The sequence below is a fragment of the Mastacembelus armatus genome, chromosome 10, assembly GCF_900324485.2.
Source record: "Mastacembelus armatus chromosome 10, fMasArm1.2, whole genome shotgun sequence".
In the NCBI taxonomy this organism is placed as follows: domain Eukaryota; kingdom Metazoa; phylum Chordata; class Actinopteri; order Synbranchiformes; family Mastacembelidae; genus Mastacembelus; species Mastacembelus armatus.
The window spans coordinates 10,199,394-10,216,068 of record NC_046642.1 but is presented as its reverse complement, the minus strand read 5'-3'; the positions used below and the strand labels follow the sequence as shown (position 1 = coordinate 10,216,068).

Genomic DNA, 16,675 nt, shown 5'->3' with positions numbered 1-16,675 from the left:
GGAAATGACCATTACATGGAAGAAGTTTCATACAGCTTGTCAAGACATTAGCCTTAACAAAGATCGTTTATAAAGTATCGAAGAATATAAAGACATATGAAAGCACAGGTGTAAAACCAACATGTGGTTTTGCCGGGAGTTATGTGTGGCAGGTTCCCAAAATGTATTCTGTTGAAAATGATATGATGATAATGACTTTCTATAGTGCCGGAAAAGAATATGAGAACTACATGTTGTGAGGAGGAGTGAAAAGAAGAAGATGAAAGAGAAGAACCCACAGAGAAACTAAAGCCAAGTTGTTCAGTGTCACACAGACAGTGATCCCATCATCAGGCACAGCAGCATGCTCACAGAGTTACACGTTCACACCTTCTAACTTCCTTCCTATGCGCAATGGTTTCCCCTCCATATTTCCGAGGGAATACACTTTATACTTAATCTGTCAGCACTGAACCATTTATGGTGCAAGAACAGTGTTAGCTGAGGATTTTATTACAGCGGGTCAGCTGGGTGTTTCCTCTGGGGTGACATTTGCTCCAAGAACAACAGCAGCCACATTGTACCAACTGCCTAACTCGCATCCTTGCTAAGAGATTCCTCAGCGATCCTGGAAGCACTGTCGCCCTGACTAGAGGTTCTGTTTCAGCCACCTTGAAAATGCATCAAACCCCACCGGAGTGTGGGCGCACGGCTTCACAAATTCCACAGGTTCCCAGAGCTCCTGAAAGACAGATGAAAGACCTTTTGTAGATCAAGGTCAGACCACAAAGTATGAGGTGAACGCTGCTGCCAACATGCCCCAACATCCCTCTGCCTGCCAGCTAGAAGCTGTTCTTCGCTTCTTTCTGCACCGATGCCAGAAACAAGACTTTTCTTGCTCGGGTGTAGCCTGCGGTGACCAGTGGGCGTGCCAAATGTTTGATATGATGAATATGAAACATTTATGATTTGTAACTGAGTCAGAAAAGGAAAAAAAGAGTCGTCAGGCACTGAAGTCTAAATATCATGTAAGAAAAAGCTCAACTAAATATCTTGCAGTGGATCCGGACTAAATTTTGTTTTATTTCGTGGGTAAAATGATGGTTGATCAAATAATATACATCGTATGTGTGTGTGTATAAATATATATTATTGTATTTTGTTTTTCTATTAAAGACCTAGACCTAGAAATTGTATAACTGGCTATAATGTGTCCTGTCAGCCTGCAGACGGAGGCGCTAGGACCGTGGGGACGGACGCTTCCCAGAAAGAAAACACGTCTTTCTCTCCAGACAAGAGACTTTTATTTGTAACTGCGTGTCTGAGCGGAGCAGGTTTCAGACTTTTGAGCGACCCGCTCAGCATCTGGTGCTTCGTTTGCACACGCTGAAAAAGAGCCAGTCCGATTTTAAACACTGCAGAGCAAGACAGACAGAGACAGGAGGGAGAAAGTACCTGCCAGCAGAGAGGATGAGGAAAACCTGGAAAGTGATCCTGAAGGACTCGTCTGATGGGGAGGAAAACCTGACTGGGATGTAAACACGGACCACTGATCTCTAATCAGAAGGTAATGTGTTTTAGATTTTAGACATCCCAGAAGGGGGGATCATCCCCCATGTCCTGACTCTACTGGAGTCTATGAAATGTCCACTTTAGGACACACACCACCACTGCTGCGTTCAATTTATTTATTTCTTCTATAAATAAAGACTTATTGTGTAGCCAGATGTAGGGTAATCATTCTGTAAATGTTAGGGTGTAATGAACAAAGAAAGTCTTTATAGAAACTTTTTATATAAACTTCCTCTCAGTTAAAATTGAGAGCAAATGTGTGCTTCCATGTTTGACTCTTTATGTGACTTTATAACACGAGGTCAGATCACATCTAGTTGCTGAAGTGTTATTTCTTTATGCCACTGCTATTTGCAGTAACATCATGCTTCTCAAAGATGCACCACAATACCCAGCAGTCTCTGTCATCATCTCGCCTGCAGCTACATGTTGTCACAGAGATCATTTCTTCTGGGTCACCTGCTTGTAGTTTGTAGTGTTTGGTTTAGAGTGAACAAAGTCAGTGTGTTCAAACACCGACATGAGCACAGGTGTGTTTTTACTTCTTAAAGCTTCGATTACATCGGACTCTAAGCAGCTCGACTAAAAGCTTGCGATGTTTTGGTTATGTTTATTGTTTTTGCATAAATCGATCGATATATCAGCTTCACAAAATGTAAAGGTTATTTTAGACATTCCAGCACCAGCTAATTTCCCCTTAAGTTGTTCTGTGCCTGGATAATCTGCCACAGCTGTCATGTATCTGACTGACTTTCAAAACTGAAAGAAAACCTGTACTTTCCCAGCTTACAGGAGCTTCTTTTTTGTGTTTCTGACTCCTTTGTAATGTTATACAGGACAGGACATAGGTGTGTGGACAGGCCCCACCCTGTCTTTTGTCAGGAATAATGCTCTGTCTTGCTGCTCTGCCTCAACTTGTTTCTTTTCACTTTTTGCACACCTGCTCTCTGCGTGCCATGAGTGCCTCTGGGTCCAGAACCTTTAAGGGGATCAAGTATCTCCTTGTCCTTGCTAATCTTCCCTGAAAGCCCCATCTACACCGTGAAGCAGTTCATGTTTGATAGAAAACAATTTCTTACCTCAGAACCTTTGACAAATATTTGATTGGGGGTGGGTTGTTGAAACCTCTTAAATTCCTGTTCACCCATTCAGTCTGTCACACAATTTCTCCCTGTAACATCATATCTGCTGTTTTTCCTCCTCTATAATTAAACCTTTCCTGTGACTTTTTGTACCAAACACACATTATAATGCGTGTTTGTTTCCATCGAGCTGAAATCCTATTTTCCTGGTAATCTATATTAAAGGAACAAGAGGTCCATTGTGTGCCTCACCACACCAGATGAACCTCAGGCCTGCGTTGCAACATTAGATTTTGCAAGCTGACCTTGGTTTCATAGGCGTCGTGGTTTACAATCAACACTCAGCTGTGAGAGAGTCCAGATTCATGAGGATCAGACTTTGTGTGCTTGTATGACAGTTTGTTTAGCAATGTTTTCCCGTTGTTTTCCTTATGTAGGAATTCATGCACTTTCTCAAGCTGTTTTCTGATTGTGTGTGATTGTTTTCAGTGCCGCTGCAGTGTTCTCTGTCACTATGATGGCGCCGCGTGAGAGCTCTCTCCTGATTCACCTGCTCCTGCTCCTCCCACTCCTCCCTCAAACCTGGTCCTCTCTGCACCCTCCTCACCCCCCTGCGATCCATATCCCTGCGTTGGTCCCTCACACACCGACGCCTCTCAGCCGCTCCCACTTCAGCGCTAAGACTCAGCTGGACTTCACCACTCACTGCAACTCCAGCTGCTTCCAAAGAGGAGAGCAGGAGGAGCCGAAGGAGCAGCTCACTGAGAAACTGGCCTTTGAGACCCTGTACGCTGACGGCTCCCGTACTCTCACTACTGTGGATGTGGATGGCGAGGATGAGTTTGAGGGTAATGGAAATTACTTTGCTCCTCCTTTTCCCAAGACAAGATCCAGAGTGAAGTCCAGACACAAGCGTGTGAGGCGCCAGATCTACGGAGCGGATGGTCGTTTTAACATCCAAGGCGACAACTTCCTGTTGGATTACCCTTTCTCCACAGCTGTGCGGATCTCCACTGGTTGCACTGGTGTTCTTGTGTCCCAGCAGCATGTCCTCACAGCTGCCCATTGTGTGCATGATGGGAAAGATTATGTGAAAGGGGCGAGGAAGCTTCGGGTGGGCTTCTTAATCCCTCCATCCATCAATGGCACCAAGCCTGGCCTCACATCTTCCAAGAAGCCTCTGGTCCGCTGGGTTAGAGTGAAACGTACCCGAGTGCCAAAAGGCTGGATTCAGGGCCCTCAGGAGGTCAGCATGGACTTTGACTATGCCCTGCTAGAGCTGCGTTGGCCTCACCGACGTTCCTTCATGCGTCTTTCTGTGGCTCCTTCCTCTGATGACCTGGCAGGGAAACGCATTCACTTTTCTGGTTTTGACAGTGACAGACCTGGGGAGCTGGTCTACAGATTTTGCCCTGTGGAGGAAGAGTCCAGCGACCTGATTTACCAGCACTGTGATGCCCGACCGGGGGCCAGTGGCTCGGGTGTGTATGGAAGAGTATGGGACAATAGTTTAGAGCGCTGGGAAAGGAAGGTGATTGGTATTTTCTCTGGACACCAGTGGCTGGACATAGATGGGGAGAGCAGGGATTACAATGTGGCTGTGCGCATCACTCCTCTGAAGTTTGCTCAGATCTGTTACTGGGTGCATGGTAATCGCCTAGACTGCGTTCATGACTGAGAACTAAAGCAGAACAAGGGGAGAAAGCACAAAAAAAGCAAAAAGTGACTAAAGACATAGCAATCGAAATGTCCCAAAGAAAGAGGAGGGGAAACAGGCTTAAATCCATACAGAAGCGTCACTCTTCAATAATGATCACTGAGTTATTTCTGTCCTGTGTTTAATTTTCTCTCATTAAACCACTGTGTCTGTGAGATCATCACAATGGCATCTTTTAATACAGACATGTCAAACTCAAGGCCAAGATCATTTCATAAGTCTAAAATTATTGGCCCACCAGTGTGAAGCGCTCCCAACCTTCATACTACAAATCCCACAACGCACTGCAACAGCTGGCACAGCATTGAAGGACCTGTGCACCACCCCCTCTCGCCACTGCTCTGCTGCTTTAATTATACACTGATCAGTGATCAATGATCAGCTGATCAATTCATCCATTAACTGTTAGCTTTTTTACAGTGACATTTAAGCTAGCCTCAAAATAAATGGCAAAAAGAAAAGTGGACTTTGAAAACATGGAGTCTCAAAGCAGGTGGGAGGCAGCGTTCGTGTTTGTCGACCTGTGTGTCTTATCTGTGGACCTAATGTATCTGTATTATAATAATATAACATGAGACGGCACTATGAGACAAAAAACACCAGGACAAGTACAAAACCCCGCACACACAGCAGAAGCTACAGAAGGCAGAAGAGGCACCTTGATGTGATTGTTGAAGAACAAATATTTTGAATTTAATTTATTTTATTGAGGTAAATGTTGTTGCAGTCTGTTCAAATTCACATTACCGGTTATATCATTGTCATTTTAGACTGCTCAATAAACGTTTATCCTGTTTGGCCCGAAACTTTGACTGTGTTTTAAATTTTGGCCCCTTGTGTGATTGAGTTTGACATATTAACATATTAAAACAGGGGTGCTGTTTTAATGTTGCTTTTCCCACAGTCAGATGAATAACACACACTCTGTTTCCAGAGTATTAACATAAGCCTCTTTTTAAGAGAGAGAAAACACACTTTCCCTCGTTTGTGCAGGATGTGTCAGGCACAGCAGATTACTTCAGACCTTCTCATCTTTCATGGTCTTTTTTTTTTTTAGGGGAGGTTGTTTGGTATTGTGGTAGCTCTTCAAGCAGCATTCGGGTTTTTCTGCCACAGTTTGAATCCTGAGTGCACAGAATAAAGAGCTGACAAGTTTATGGACATCACTGATGCTTTCTGACATATCATTTCAGCAGACGCTTTTCTTTTCTCATTGTGGACTGAAGAGCCAGACAGAGTAAATGTTATTACTATTATTATTTTTTTTTATGTTTGATATATATAGTTTAATAAACAGATCTATAACACTTGTGTGTATGGATTTGAGAATAGTGTTGGAGTGTCCTCATGTGGTCACAACAAATACTGCAGCATCAACGTGACATACTAGGTTTACACTGGTTCTAAATTACTCTACAGTCCTTTTTTTACAACAAATAGTAAATGGTCTTAGTCCTTAGTCTTGTATAGGACTTTTCTACACTTAAGTGTAAGTCAAAGCGCTTTTACACTGTTTTTATATAATATATATGTACAGCCACATTTTTGTTTTATTTATCATTTCTGAACATTGCTGAGCTAATTTTCATTTTCATTCAGTCATTCATTAAACGGCTCAGGAGGTCGAGCAGGTCGATCATAAACCAGAGGGTTGGTGGTTCGATGGCTCCCCGGGCTGAAGTGTCCTTGGGCAAGACACTGAACCCCAAGTTGTTCCTGGTTGGCTGTTCCACCAGTGTATGAATGTGTGAGTGAATCCCAAAACCCAGATGTCGTGCAAAAACACAAATAAAATTCAGTCAATAATTTAGTCTGAATTTTTCAAGAAAAATTCACCGACGTAACTCAAATATAAAATTCTGTAACGATACAAACAGTACTGAGCCCCACTGTGTCACTACTGCGAAATTTGAAGGCTTCTTACGGTTCCCAGCCCATTTAATACCAGCCCAGTGGACGCTGGAGGACAGGTGGGCTGTGTTCAGGCGTGACGACAGACGCTTCCACGCCTCACAGCTGAAGTGCGCTCACAGATTATGGCACCAGATGGAAGCAGAAGCCAGAGCCCACACCGGAAGAGTAGTCAGTGCAAAAATATCCCCTTCACAAATACGTTCTTCTCCTGAAGGCAGAAGTATCTGGTAAGGATGAAGGTTTATTAAGAAACATATTGCATTTTTTTTTTCCTCAGGTGCGTCTTTATGTTGCGTCCTAGTCCCGCCCACATTAGAAACGAGGAAGAGACGCGAGGGCAGAGACGCCTTTTCCTGCTTAACACCAGAACAACCAACAAGCACCTGGGAATGTTTTTTAGCCTCTGTTGCAACATAGTCAGTGTTTATTAAAAAAAATGTGAAGAAGTTGTTCATTTTTTGCCTATTTTTAAAAATAATTTAAAAAAAATACAGAATAACTTGTGTAATTAGAAAGGTCTAATCTCATTACTTGTCTGTCTCGGACCAATCAGAGCTGTGGATGCGGCGCAAAGTTTTTTTTTTTTTTTCTTCACGAGAACGTTGATGGTAATTTGATGCCTCCACGTGCTACAGCGGTCAGGAGATCTTGGTCACGGACATATCCCGATTGAGAGGAAACGTAATATGTAGTTAACTCGACTTTTCTTCTGAATGTATGAGAACTATCCAGTAGGCAGCGGGGCGGCAGATACACCTTTAGGGCAAACGTTAACGTTACTCGCTAGTCTGAGAGTACAAACTCTTTTTTTTCCTTCCCTGAAGATGATTTTTAGAAGCTTTTTGCATAAACCCGTAATGTTCTTAATATAAGACCGTGTTTTTTCTTCTTCTTGGAAATCCATATGAAAAAAGAGGTTAGTCTTGACTGCATCTTAGGCTTTTCATTATTGAATTATGTATTGTCATTCAATGTTGTTTCAATAAGTGTCACTGAAACTTGGTTTGACGTGCATCACTTTTCATGGTTATACAGTATAGGCTACTTCATGTTAAAAGCAGGTGGATTGTCACACGTGTCGCGTCGTGTGTCACGTCATGACACGTATTCTTATCGACCTGTCGTATTTTTCAGGACTTGAGTGAACCTTCTGGATCTTTTAGTGGACCTGATGTGTTTTTCAGAGACCTAGTATATTTTTAAGAGATCTTACCTATTTTTCTGGACCTGACATATTTGTCAAAGACCTGAAGAATCTTTCTGATCCTGGTGTATTTTTCAGAGACCTGGCGTATTTTTTGGGACCAGATGTTTTGAAATCTTTTAAAAACCATACGTTTTTTTTTAAAGACCACATGTATTTTTCATGTGATGTATTTTTCTGGATGAGAGGTATTTTTCAGAGAAAAGATGTATTTTTAGACCAGACGTATTTTTTCAGTACCAGATGTCTTTTTCAGAGACCAGACGTATTTTTTCAGAGATCAGTTGTATTTTTCTGAAACCACTCATATTTTATTGGACAAGTCGTATTTTATTGGACAATTTGTATTACTCAGAGTCTAGTCATATTTATCAGGGACCACTTGTATTTTATTGTACCAGACGTATTTTTCAGAATCCAGTTGTATTTTTCTGAGACAAGTCATATTTTTCTGAAACCAGTCAGACAAGTCGTATTTTTTGGATCAGACATATTTTTTCAGAGACCAGTCGTATTTTATTGGACAAGTCGTATTATTCAGAGTCGAGTCATATTTTATTGGAGCAGTTGTGTTTTTCAGAGACCAGTTGTGTTTTATTGGATCTTTGACTAAGGTAATATATTTCAGAGACATGAAAATAACATTTAAGGAGAAAGAATGAAAACTGGAGGAATACAGTGACAAAGGAGGTAAAACATGAAAATAATAGAAGAAAATATAGGGATGCAACAGTGTAAGACAAGAAAAATGATTCAAGAAAGTAAATGGTCAAAGCAGAGCAGTGTGAGGTCGAAGAAGTTGAAGTGAAGAAGTTAAAGGCATGACTAAAAAAAAGACCTGGATGTGGAGGGCCCCATACCGATGTTCACCTTGGGCCCCCAAATTGCTATGTCTGCCACTGTCAAGGTGGACGTACGCATTTACCCCTTTCCAGTAAGCTACACCTACTTTTCAATAATGAAAACATGTTTGTGATTTTAATGCCCTCCTCCAGTTTTTATGCAGAAGTTGACAGGAAATATATCTAATTATATAAAATTAACTAGTCTGAATTAATTTTATTAATCATATTTAAAACAAGATTATACAGTAGGTACTATCAACCATAATCAGATGCTGTTATAGATCAGAAATGTGTGAAACTACAAAAACTAATTAGAAATATAGGCCAAGAGCCAGTGTTTTTTTTTTTAAACAAGAGGCATAAGAAAAATAGAACAAGTCAATAGTTTAGTGCTTTTTTTATTGGAGATAAGGAGACGATACAAAACATCCACCATTCAGCCTAAACTCTGACCACTGGTCTTTCATATACACATTGCTCCCCATCAGACCTTCATGACACCATAGTTTTTATATGGAGGATATCCTGGTTTTAACATATAGAAGGAATGTTGTCTGTAGTACATCAAATGCCATGGTTTGCTGACCCAGAACTAGTAATAAAAAGGAATCACTCAAGTTTTGAAATTTGCATTTTCAAAAAGAAAAAGAAAAAAGAAATAACAAAATGCGAAACATATCTATATATATTTAACCGTGTTCCCCCAGATTTTTTTTTTGATACATGTGCAATCAAGAGTGAATTAGTTCACACTACATCTAGTCTCAACTACGCACACTTACAAAACTTAGCAAAAAAAAAAAAAAAAGTAGTTGGAACAATTACTTGGTTGAAATGGTTGAAAAACTAAAAGGTTGTTCCCTGTCCCCTTTCTGTGCAATCTCAAATTAAACCCAGAAAAGAACAAAACCCTGTCATTAGATGAGAACAATATGTGTATTTAAGTTTAAACATCATCCTTCCTCAGTTGTATCTTAATGATTTTCCTTTGAGTGTTTTGTTCATATTCTTTAAGTTGTTTCAACTGAAATGACAGTCTGCATTTGAGTGTTTTTTTGTTTTCTTTTTAAAACTGTCACTTTACCCCAAAGCCACCCACAATATCCCTCCCCAGGAGTCCCACAAATGTTGCTGCTTCTGCCTTTGCCCTTCTCCAAACCACACTGGAATGAACAGCTAAACCCAACAGATGTTTCTGAAAGGCCTCAACCGAAGCCGGAGGGGGAGGGGTAATATTTATAAAGGAGATCCTTCCAGGCTGATTACTGATGAGCCCCCAAGCTTTTCTGCCAGGGTGTGCCGGTCTTTGAGGTCTTCAAAACCATTCACCTGCCACTCATGCTTAATACCTTGAAAAGAAAAAACATCAAAGATGTTACCTTATTTAAATAGACAAGTGGTATTGATCTACTCTGCATTTCCCCAGTAAGCTTATGACACTTCAACGTGCATCAACTAAAAAAAAAAAAAAAATGCTGTAAGAATACAGTATTGGCTCAGCTTGTTTGGAACCTCAAAGTCAAGCTGACCAGTGCTAGTGGAAAAACCCCATAAAGTATTAGACTAGATAATTTATGGTTATATGTATGAGATAGGCAGTGTTGTTTGTCCACTCTGGGGCAACAGTGGAAGCTGTTGACAATATTGACATTATTATCCTAATATGGAAAGCCAAAACAAGCTGAAAGTAGTGCTGGGCCGGGCGGTATGACCAAAAATTTATATCACAGTATTTTTCAAAATTATACCAATTTCACAGTATATGATGGTATTTTTTTTTCATGCATGACTGGGCATTAACTACATTTTCCGCTGACTGATCTCGATTCACCATTTGCTCTTTTTGTTGTAGGCTGTCCCTTTAGCAAACGCGTCTTCTACTCACATCTGACCAGACTTTCCTTTCTCCTTTCCAGTGTTACCTGCTGATGTGGAGGAAGTTGACCTTAGTTTCTTGCATTCTTCATATTCCAAGATATGCTTGTAGCTAAGGTGGTGGAACAAATTGTGTTGCTGCCTCTGGCGACGACTTTAGCCGACATTTGCAAAAAATTGCTTCTTTGACATTGGATTTTTTGAAACCAAAGTACCTCCAAACAACAGACACAGCTCCTCTTTTTGGTACAAGTTCAGTTTTGGAACTTTTCTCATTTTCTCACCTGTCCTGTCCATCTTCACTGTCACTCATACAGCTATGCCCTGACCATTCATATCTGGCAGTGCAACAGTGAAAAGGGCCCCTCTCAAACAGTGTTGTGCTACGCCGAATTTTGACCTTTGTGTAAGTGACATACACTGGTATTGAGGCATGTTAAAAATTCATATAACAAAAATAAACACCGGCATTCAGTTTGAACTGGTATACCACCCAGCACCAGCTGAAAGACAGAAATTATTTATACACGATTACTCACCTTCAAATTTCCTCTTGATTGCATCTTTTGAGCTGGCATAGATCATCTTGCTCTTCAAAGGGGCATTCTCTGGAGCCCTGCAAATGCAAGAAAAAAAAAATTAAATCCATAAACCATCATAATGAAGGTAAACCCTTTAATGTCTGATAATGGCTGCACTTACCAGAAGATAAAGACCAAGTCCTCCTTCTTTGTTTCTTTGGTCTCGTAGGTGGCATCATACAGGGCATAACGACAGTCGTTGGGGGGCAGCATGTTCACAAAGTGCTGATATGGGTCATTAACAGTGGTTCCCAAGTCACCCAGGAGAATCTCTTTGCCATCATCCAGGACAATGTTCTTGAGGTCCTTGCTTAGGCAGAACAGAACGGCCTTCTTCCTCTTCCTCTTCTCGTCCTCATTCGCCTGAGCCTTACGCACCTTCATGTCATTGAAGACTGCAATAACTTCATCTGTGACTTTCACACCGGAGGCCTGTGGAGGAAATGAGTGTTTGTCTTATTTACAGTTTAAGACAGTCAAGTTTACTGCAACTGCTCAATTTCACAAATAATGCCAAAGTAACTAACATTTCATAACATGCTAAAGCCCAAGAGTTTTTTTTGTTAAACTAGTATAAAGTCCATGATATTTATTATTTGACAATTAGCAAAGCTCCCAATTTTATGATATATAAAATAAATGGACATTATAACTGAAATTTCAGAAATTCTGATTTAAGTCACTTATGAAAATCAACAATACCAGGAACGTGCCAGGGGCACCTTCCAAATATGAATATGTGCCACTTTTCCTTAGTTTTCAATGATATTAAACTGAATATCTTTAGGCTCTGGGAAGATTCCACTGAAGAAAATAAATAGTTTAAAAAAAAAAAAATTAAATTAAATGGCAGCCCCAATTTGACAGTTCAGCTAAACAAGCCAACAGTTGTTTTTGCATACAGGAGGCTGTAAATGAGGGCATTAGAAGAGTAAATGCAGACATGAAAGTGAAGAAGCGCCTGGAGGGTGGCATGTGACTATCGTGCACAGCATGAATGCTCCTTACAAGAACAAATGATAAAGACTGAAACGCAAAAGGTGCGGCCGTTGGAAGCTGTTAGCCAGGCTGGAGGTGAAGAGTTAAACTGGATTACACAATGGAAGATTATTAAAATTAAGTCTGCACAGTTGGTGCAAATGAAATCAGCACAGATGACTCAGTCAGTACAGCCATCTATCTCCATTGATTATGTATGAGTCCAGACTGTAAGAACACTGAAGTCCAGAAACTAAACGTGTGGTTCAAACTCCACAGCAAACATTAACACTAAATAACTTCAAGAAGCATGTCTGTGATTGGGGCAGGATCTATCATAAAACATAGATAAGTGGTCATTGTGCACAGAGGAAGCAGTGTATTTCTATCAAAGATGACAATGTGGGTGAGGGTGTGGTCAGGAATTAAGCATTTCAGTGTTGGGATTAGACAGACAATGACGCTTCTGTTGAAATATAGAATACAAGTCACATTGCCAAGTCATGGCTGCTCCGTAAACTCAGTCAGGCAGATCTTCTGACCCTGTTTAAGACAGTCCATGGTAGGAGAATGCAGTATTAGCAAATGGACAGAAACTGCCATTTACCAGCAATGTGTCAACAGAAAAAAAGGACAACAATGGAAAGGAAATAATGGGGCAGGAAAGACGGAAAAGGAACCCAACAGCAAAGCGGCACCGACAGGCACTGTATGTTTGCTCAGGGTGTAAAAAGGCCTGTGCGGGATAACAGTGAATTTTACAGTAATAATTAACCAGTCAGCCTTATTCACTTCCCTAACCCATCAACAAAACAAGCATTTTAATTTGACGTGTTCCTTGCTCTTACAGCTTTACAAAATACTTGGTCAAATTTACAAATTTGTGTACAAGCCAGCAAGACATTTGTCTCACTGCATTCCTCCTGCTTGGTGATGCCAAGAAATGATGACGAACTTATGCTTTGTCTTTTTTCTATCCACAAACATGAATCTGTTTTTTTTTTTTTTTAAAATGGTTCTACTTCTTCCTTCCTGTGTTGGCCCAGATTTGCCATACGCATTACATTTGGTTTATTTTGTTGTTGACTCACCAAGCTCATGTCACTATGGTGACAACTAAGCTCTCACATGATCTAATCTCACTGATGCTTTTGGTGCCAAGGTGTCAAAGTTCAGGTGACTCAGTGCAAATCTAGACACAGTCTAGATTGTTTTACAAGCATAGGATCATCACACAGGGTAGTGTCCATAGCAAATAGAGGCCTAGTAGTTTTATATTCAAACTTGGACGGACACACACACAGGACTGAAAGTAGGTAGATTTAGATGATGGTAGGTTGTCGGACTTATGGAATTGCAACAGACAACACTGCTGGATGTTAAACTGTGATATAAAAATTACATAATGCAGGTATACAATTCAATTAATGCCCGAAAATAACTCAAATTCTACCATACACGACATCTCTATGCTTCTTTAATGTGATATGGCTTTAAATGACTGGATAAAAACATTATTCAACTATTCCCTCTCAGTACTGTGCAATAGTCTAATGTTGTGACTACATGTAAGGGCTGTGCAAACTAGATGCGCAACTAAAAAAAAAAAAAAAAAAGATGCGCAGCATCGACCACGAAGATCCAGGGATAGCGGCCCTTTAGCTTCAACTAGCCCGTCCAGCAGTGCCGATCTAGAGCGATATAAAACAGACTTAACCGTCAAATGTTTATTACATCCGAAAAGATATATGACAAAAATCTCACATGACAACGACAGTAAATCAAATGTAACTGGAGACTCGTTGCAACACGGCACCAAACAAAAATGGTCTTTGCACCAAATTCAGGGTGGGGCCATGAATGCAGCACACGCACCATGTGTGCGCTAGCTTGCTATATAAGGCAAAACTGTGCCCAAATGCACCATTAGTCTATCAATTCACACATTTACCGTCACTGTTTGGTGGTCCAGACCCTACAATATGCCAATTTAGTAGTAATGTGGGCTAAAAGTGACCGCTTTGGAGCACATGGTCACCCGGAGTCTAAAATCGTGTCAGCGACGGAGCCACGTCCAGACAAAGAACAACAAAATCACGGCCAGCGCCATAATGGATGTCATTTTCCGCCTTAGCCAAACGGTGCTAGCACCTCTGCCTGTGGCGCCTCGAGGAGCCGCTGCACCTGCCGACGCTGCGCCGTGAAAAAGCGGACGGATGGAAGATAACGGAACCAAGACGCGGAGGAGACGCTGGGGATGTCAGCCTAGACAAGGCCCATCGGCTTTTTGTCGGCGGGCACGGAGGCATGAGCGAAATGGCGCCAGCTGTAGGGGACCGTTGGCGCATCATGTCGGCGGAAAATACCGTGAACCCGCTGGGTGTACTGAGTGTACGAGCGGGTTCGTAGTGTTCTTTCAAAGCCTTCACGCTACAGCTTTTCAGCCGCTCTTACGGCACAGCTGCTCCTGCGGCACACAACCGGCAGGGTGCTAAAAAAAACAGTCTCATTTAACAAACATAAGCTGGGCACAGACTCCCCACATTTCCAGAGTCGGTCTAGAAACCACGGAGAACACGACTGGTAAAAACCGGGTTGGACCTACCATGGCTGGAGCTCTGAGTCGGTCAGTGTCTCGGGACAAATTGAATGAACAGGGATGATGAATCGTCACTCTCGCTCACACACTGGAGTCACAACGGGAATGCGCATATATGCGCGACCCCCCGACTGGAGCTACGTGCACGAGCGGCAGCGCATGTTTGTTCCATGAGGATCTGGTTATTTTTTTGCTGTTTGATATTTACCAATATAGATGTTACCACTGGTGATCACACGGAGATCCACATGAATCTAATCTAATTAATAATAACCTTCAGTTTAATTTGGCCTGTACACAAAATAATAATGCAACAATAAATCCCATCATGTTATGAACCACTGTTATGAAACTAACCGCCATCCATTTATGGGAACAATATTTTACAGCGTCATTTTTTCTGTACGTTCTTATCTTTTTGTTTACTTTTTCCTTGTGGTATTTTATTCATAGCTACTCCTTTGGCGCATTAAGCATGCGTGAACAAATCAAACGCACCAAATGGATAACAAAGAGCATCATGGGAATATGTGTTTTAAATAAACATAAATTAAAAAAAATAATCATCCTTGGTAATATCTAATATGAGCTATTATACTATAAAATAATTTAATCACGTTTACCACTGGTTAATTAAAGTAATGGGTGTGGATTTGAATGCGTTATTACCAAGCATGACACCAATAGCGTGAGGAGGGATTAAAAAAAAAAATAACGCGCTTGTGCTGACGTTTTTGACCGACATCCAGCAGACAGCCTTGTCAGGATGGGTGGGGGGGAGCTCTCCACCGTCCCTCCCGCATCCCTCCTCTCCCGCCTCCCTCCGAGCGGTTTTGGTTGAACTCACTTCCAAATAAGGAAGCGAAAGGCGAGCGGCGGCCGGTGCACGCGCCTCGCTCCCAGCGAGAGGAGGGTCGGGACGCGGCGCTGATCACCATATAAGGAAAGAAGGAACACGAAATCCGCCATAGCAGGTTTCTGTACGGTACCGAGTCTGGATCGAGGGGAGAAAGACAGAGAGGGTCAGTGTGAGGATGAGACATCCAGGCCGCGCGGAGGGAGGAGCGGGAGAAAGAGGGGCAAGAATGACACATCAAGCGGGGAGCTGAATCCACAAACACGGAGAGTACAGTGTTTTTTGTAAACTGGGACCTACATTCATTCTAAGGTGCAGCCCAAACTGCGCCATGTTCCATAAACAACATCTTCCAACCCCGCCAGGAAAACACAATACAAAATAATATACACTGAGAATTAACACTGGGAAGTCATCACATAGAAACACAAAGAGAGAGCCCTACCCACAGCTGATTACCTGGATCAGGTGTAACGTGTGGTGAGGGTGGAGTGAGTTGGTGTTTTCCAGCTTCTGAAAATAAAAAGTCCTGTACTGAAAGTGTACAGCAAAGTATATTAAAACTACTCTGTGCAGGAAAACAGCCTTTGTGACTGTTATACTATTATATATAATTAGATCAATTATTGCTGCTCATGAACAAAATAAAAGAGCAAATGGATTTTTTTTTTTTAACTTTGCTACATAAGATTGTCATTATAAACTAATCTTTGATTATTTTCTCATTTTGCCTGTACAAATACAAAAAGAAAATACTAACAAATGTAGTGTATTTGTAAATGTGTGCATTTATAAATAGTATTCAGTGGTTTTGATCAATGGGTTGTTAAACAAATGTTTGTGATGGTGAACCGAATGGGGGATCTGTGCCACTTTAAAAAAAAACATGAATGAATAAATTGCAAAGACACATCAACAGTGCCAAGCTGTTTATTCTTTATAAAACAGCATTTCTTAAGGCCACCATACCCCTGCGAGAGATGATTACATTAGCCATTATTACAATAATGCATGCATTCACTCACTTTTGGAATGAGCAGTGTGCAAAAAGCACCTAAGAGGAGGGGAAGTGCAATAGAAAGTGCTTGAAAACATTGTGTAGTTTACTCCTCTTGTGGAATGTGCAAAATGATCATGAAAAATCATGGACAAGAATTTCTAAGCATCTCATCCTCCATATTAATATAGTCATTTTTGGCCCTGTATGACTTGCACCTAGTGTCACACATTAAGTTCACTATTCAAAATCTTTACAGACGATTGGGTTCTGTCATTTAAAAGGCCTAAAATACAATTCAAAATCTTTGCCATCCCACATTTCAGTTCAATGTTTCTGAAAGAATCTGCGTTTTATCATACTCTTAAATGTAGGGCACAGTTGCAAATAATCACCGAGTACTTTAATCCAATGCCCGATTCATTTTAAGTTGGCCTGAGAAACTGTGTTCAGCCCCAGAAAGGAAAACTAAAACC

The 16,675-nt window shown here is 41.2% G+C and overlaps 2 protein-coding genes across 2 annotated transcripts; one reads left to right on the top strand and one right to left on the bottom strand.

Annotated features, from left to right (window-relative positions):
- Positions 1-918: 918 nt before the first annotated feature.
- On the top strand, positions 919-5,156 carry prss23 (serine protease 23). Its single transcript, XM_026331274.1, has 3 exons — positions 919-1,007; positions 1,202-1,546; positions 3,123-5,156. The coding sequence occupies exon 3, from the start codon at positions 3,148-3,150 to the stop codon at positions 4,309-4,311; it is 1,164 nt and encodes a 387-aa protein (XP_026187059.1). The 5' UTR covers positions 919-1,007; positions 1,202-1,546; positions 3,123-3,147; the 3' UTR covers positions 4,312-5,156.
- Positions 5,157-8,691: 3,535 nt separating this feature from the next.
- cfl1 (cofilin 1) lies at positions 8,692-14,507 on the bottom strand. The gene is made up of 4 exons (XM_026330548.1): positions 14,353-14,507; positions 10,891-11,201; positions 10,728-10,804; positions 8,692-9,662 (listed from the first exon to the last, which is right to left on the bottom strand). Exons 1-4 carry the CDS (start codon positions 14,353-14,355, stop codon positions 9,550-9,552), a joined length of 504 nt encoding a protein of 167 aa, XP_026186333.1. The 5' UTR covers positions 14,356-14,507; the 3' UTR covers positions 8,692-9,549.
- Between the last annotated feature and the right edge of the window lie 2,168 nt (positions 14,508-16,675).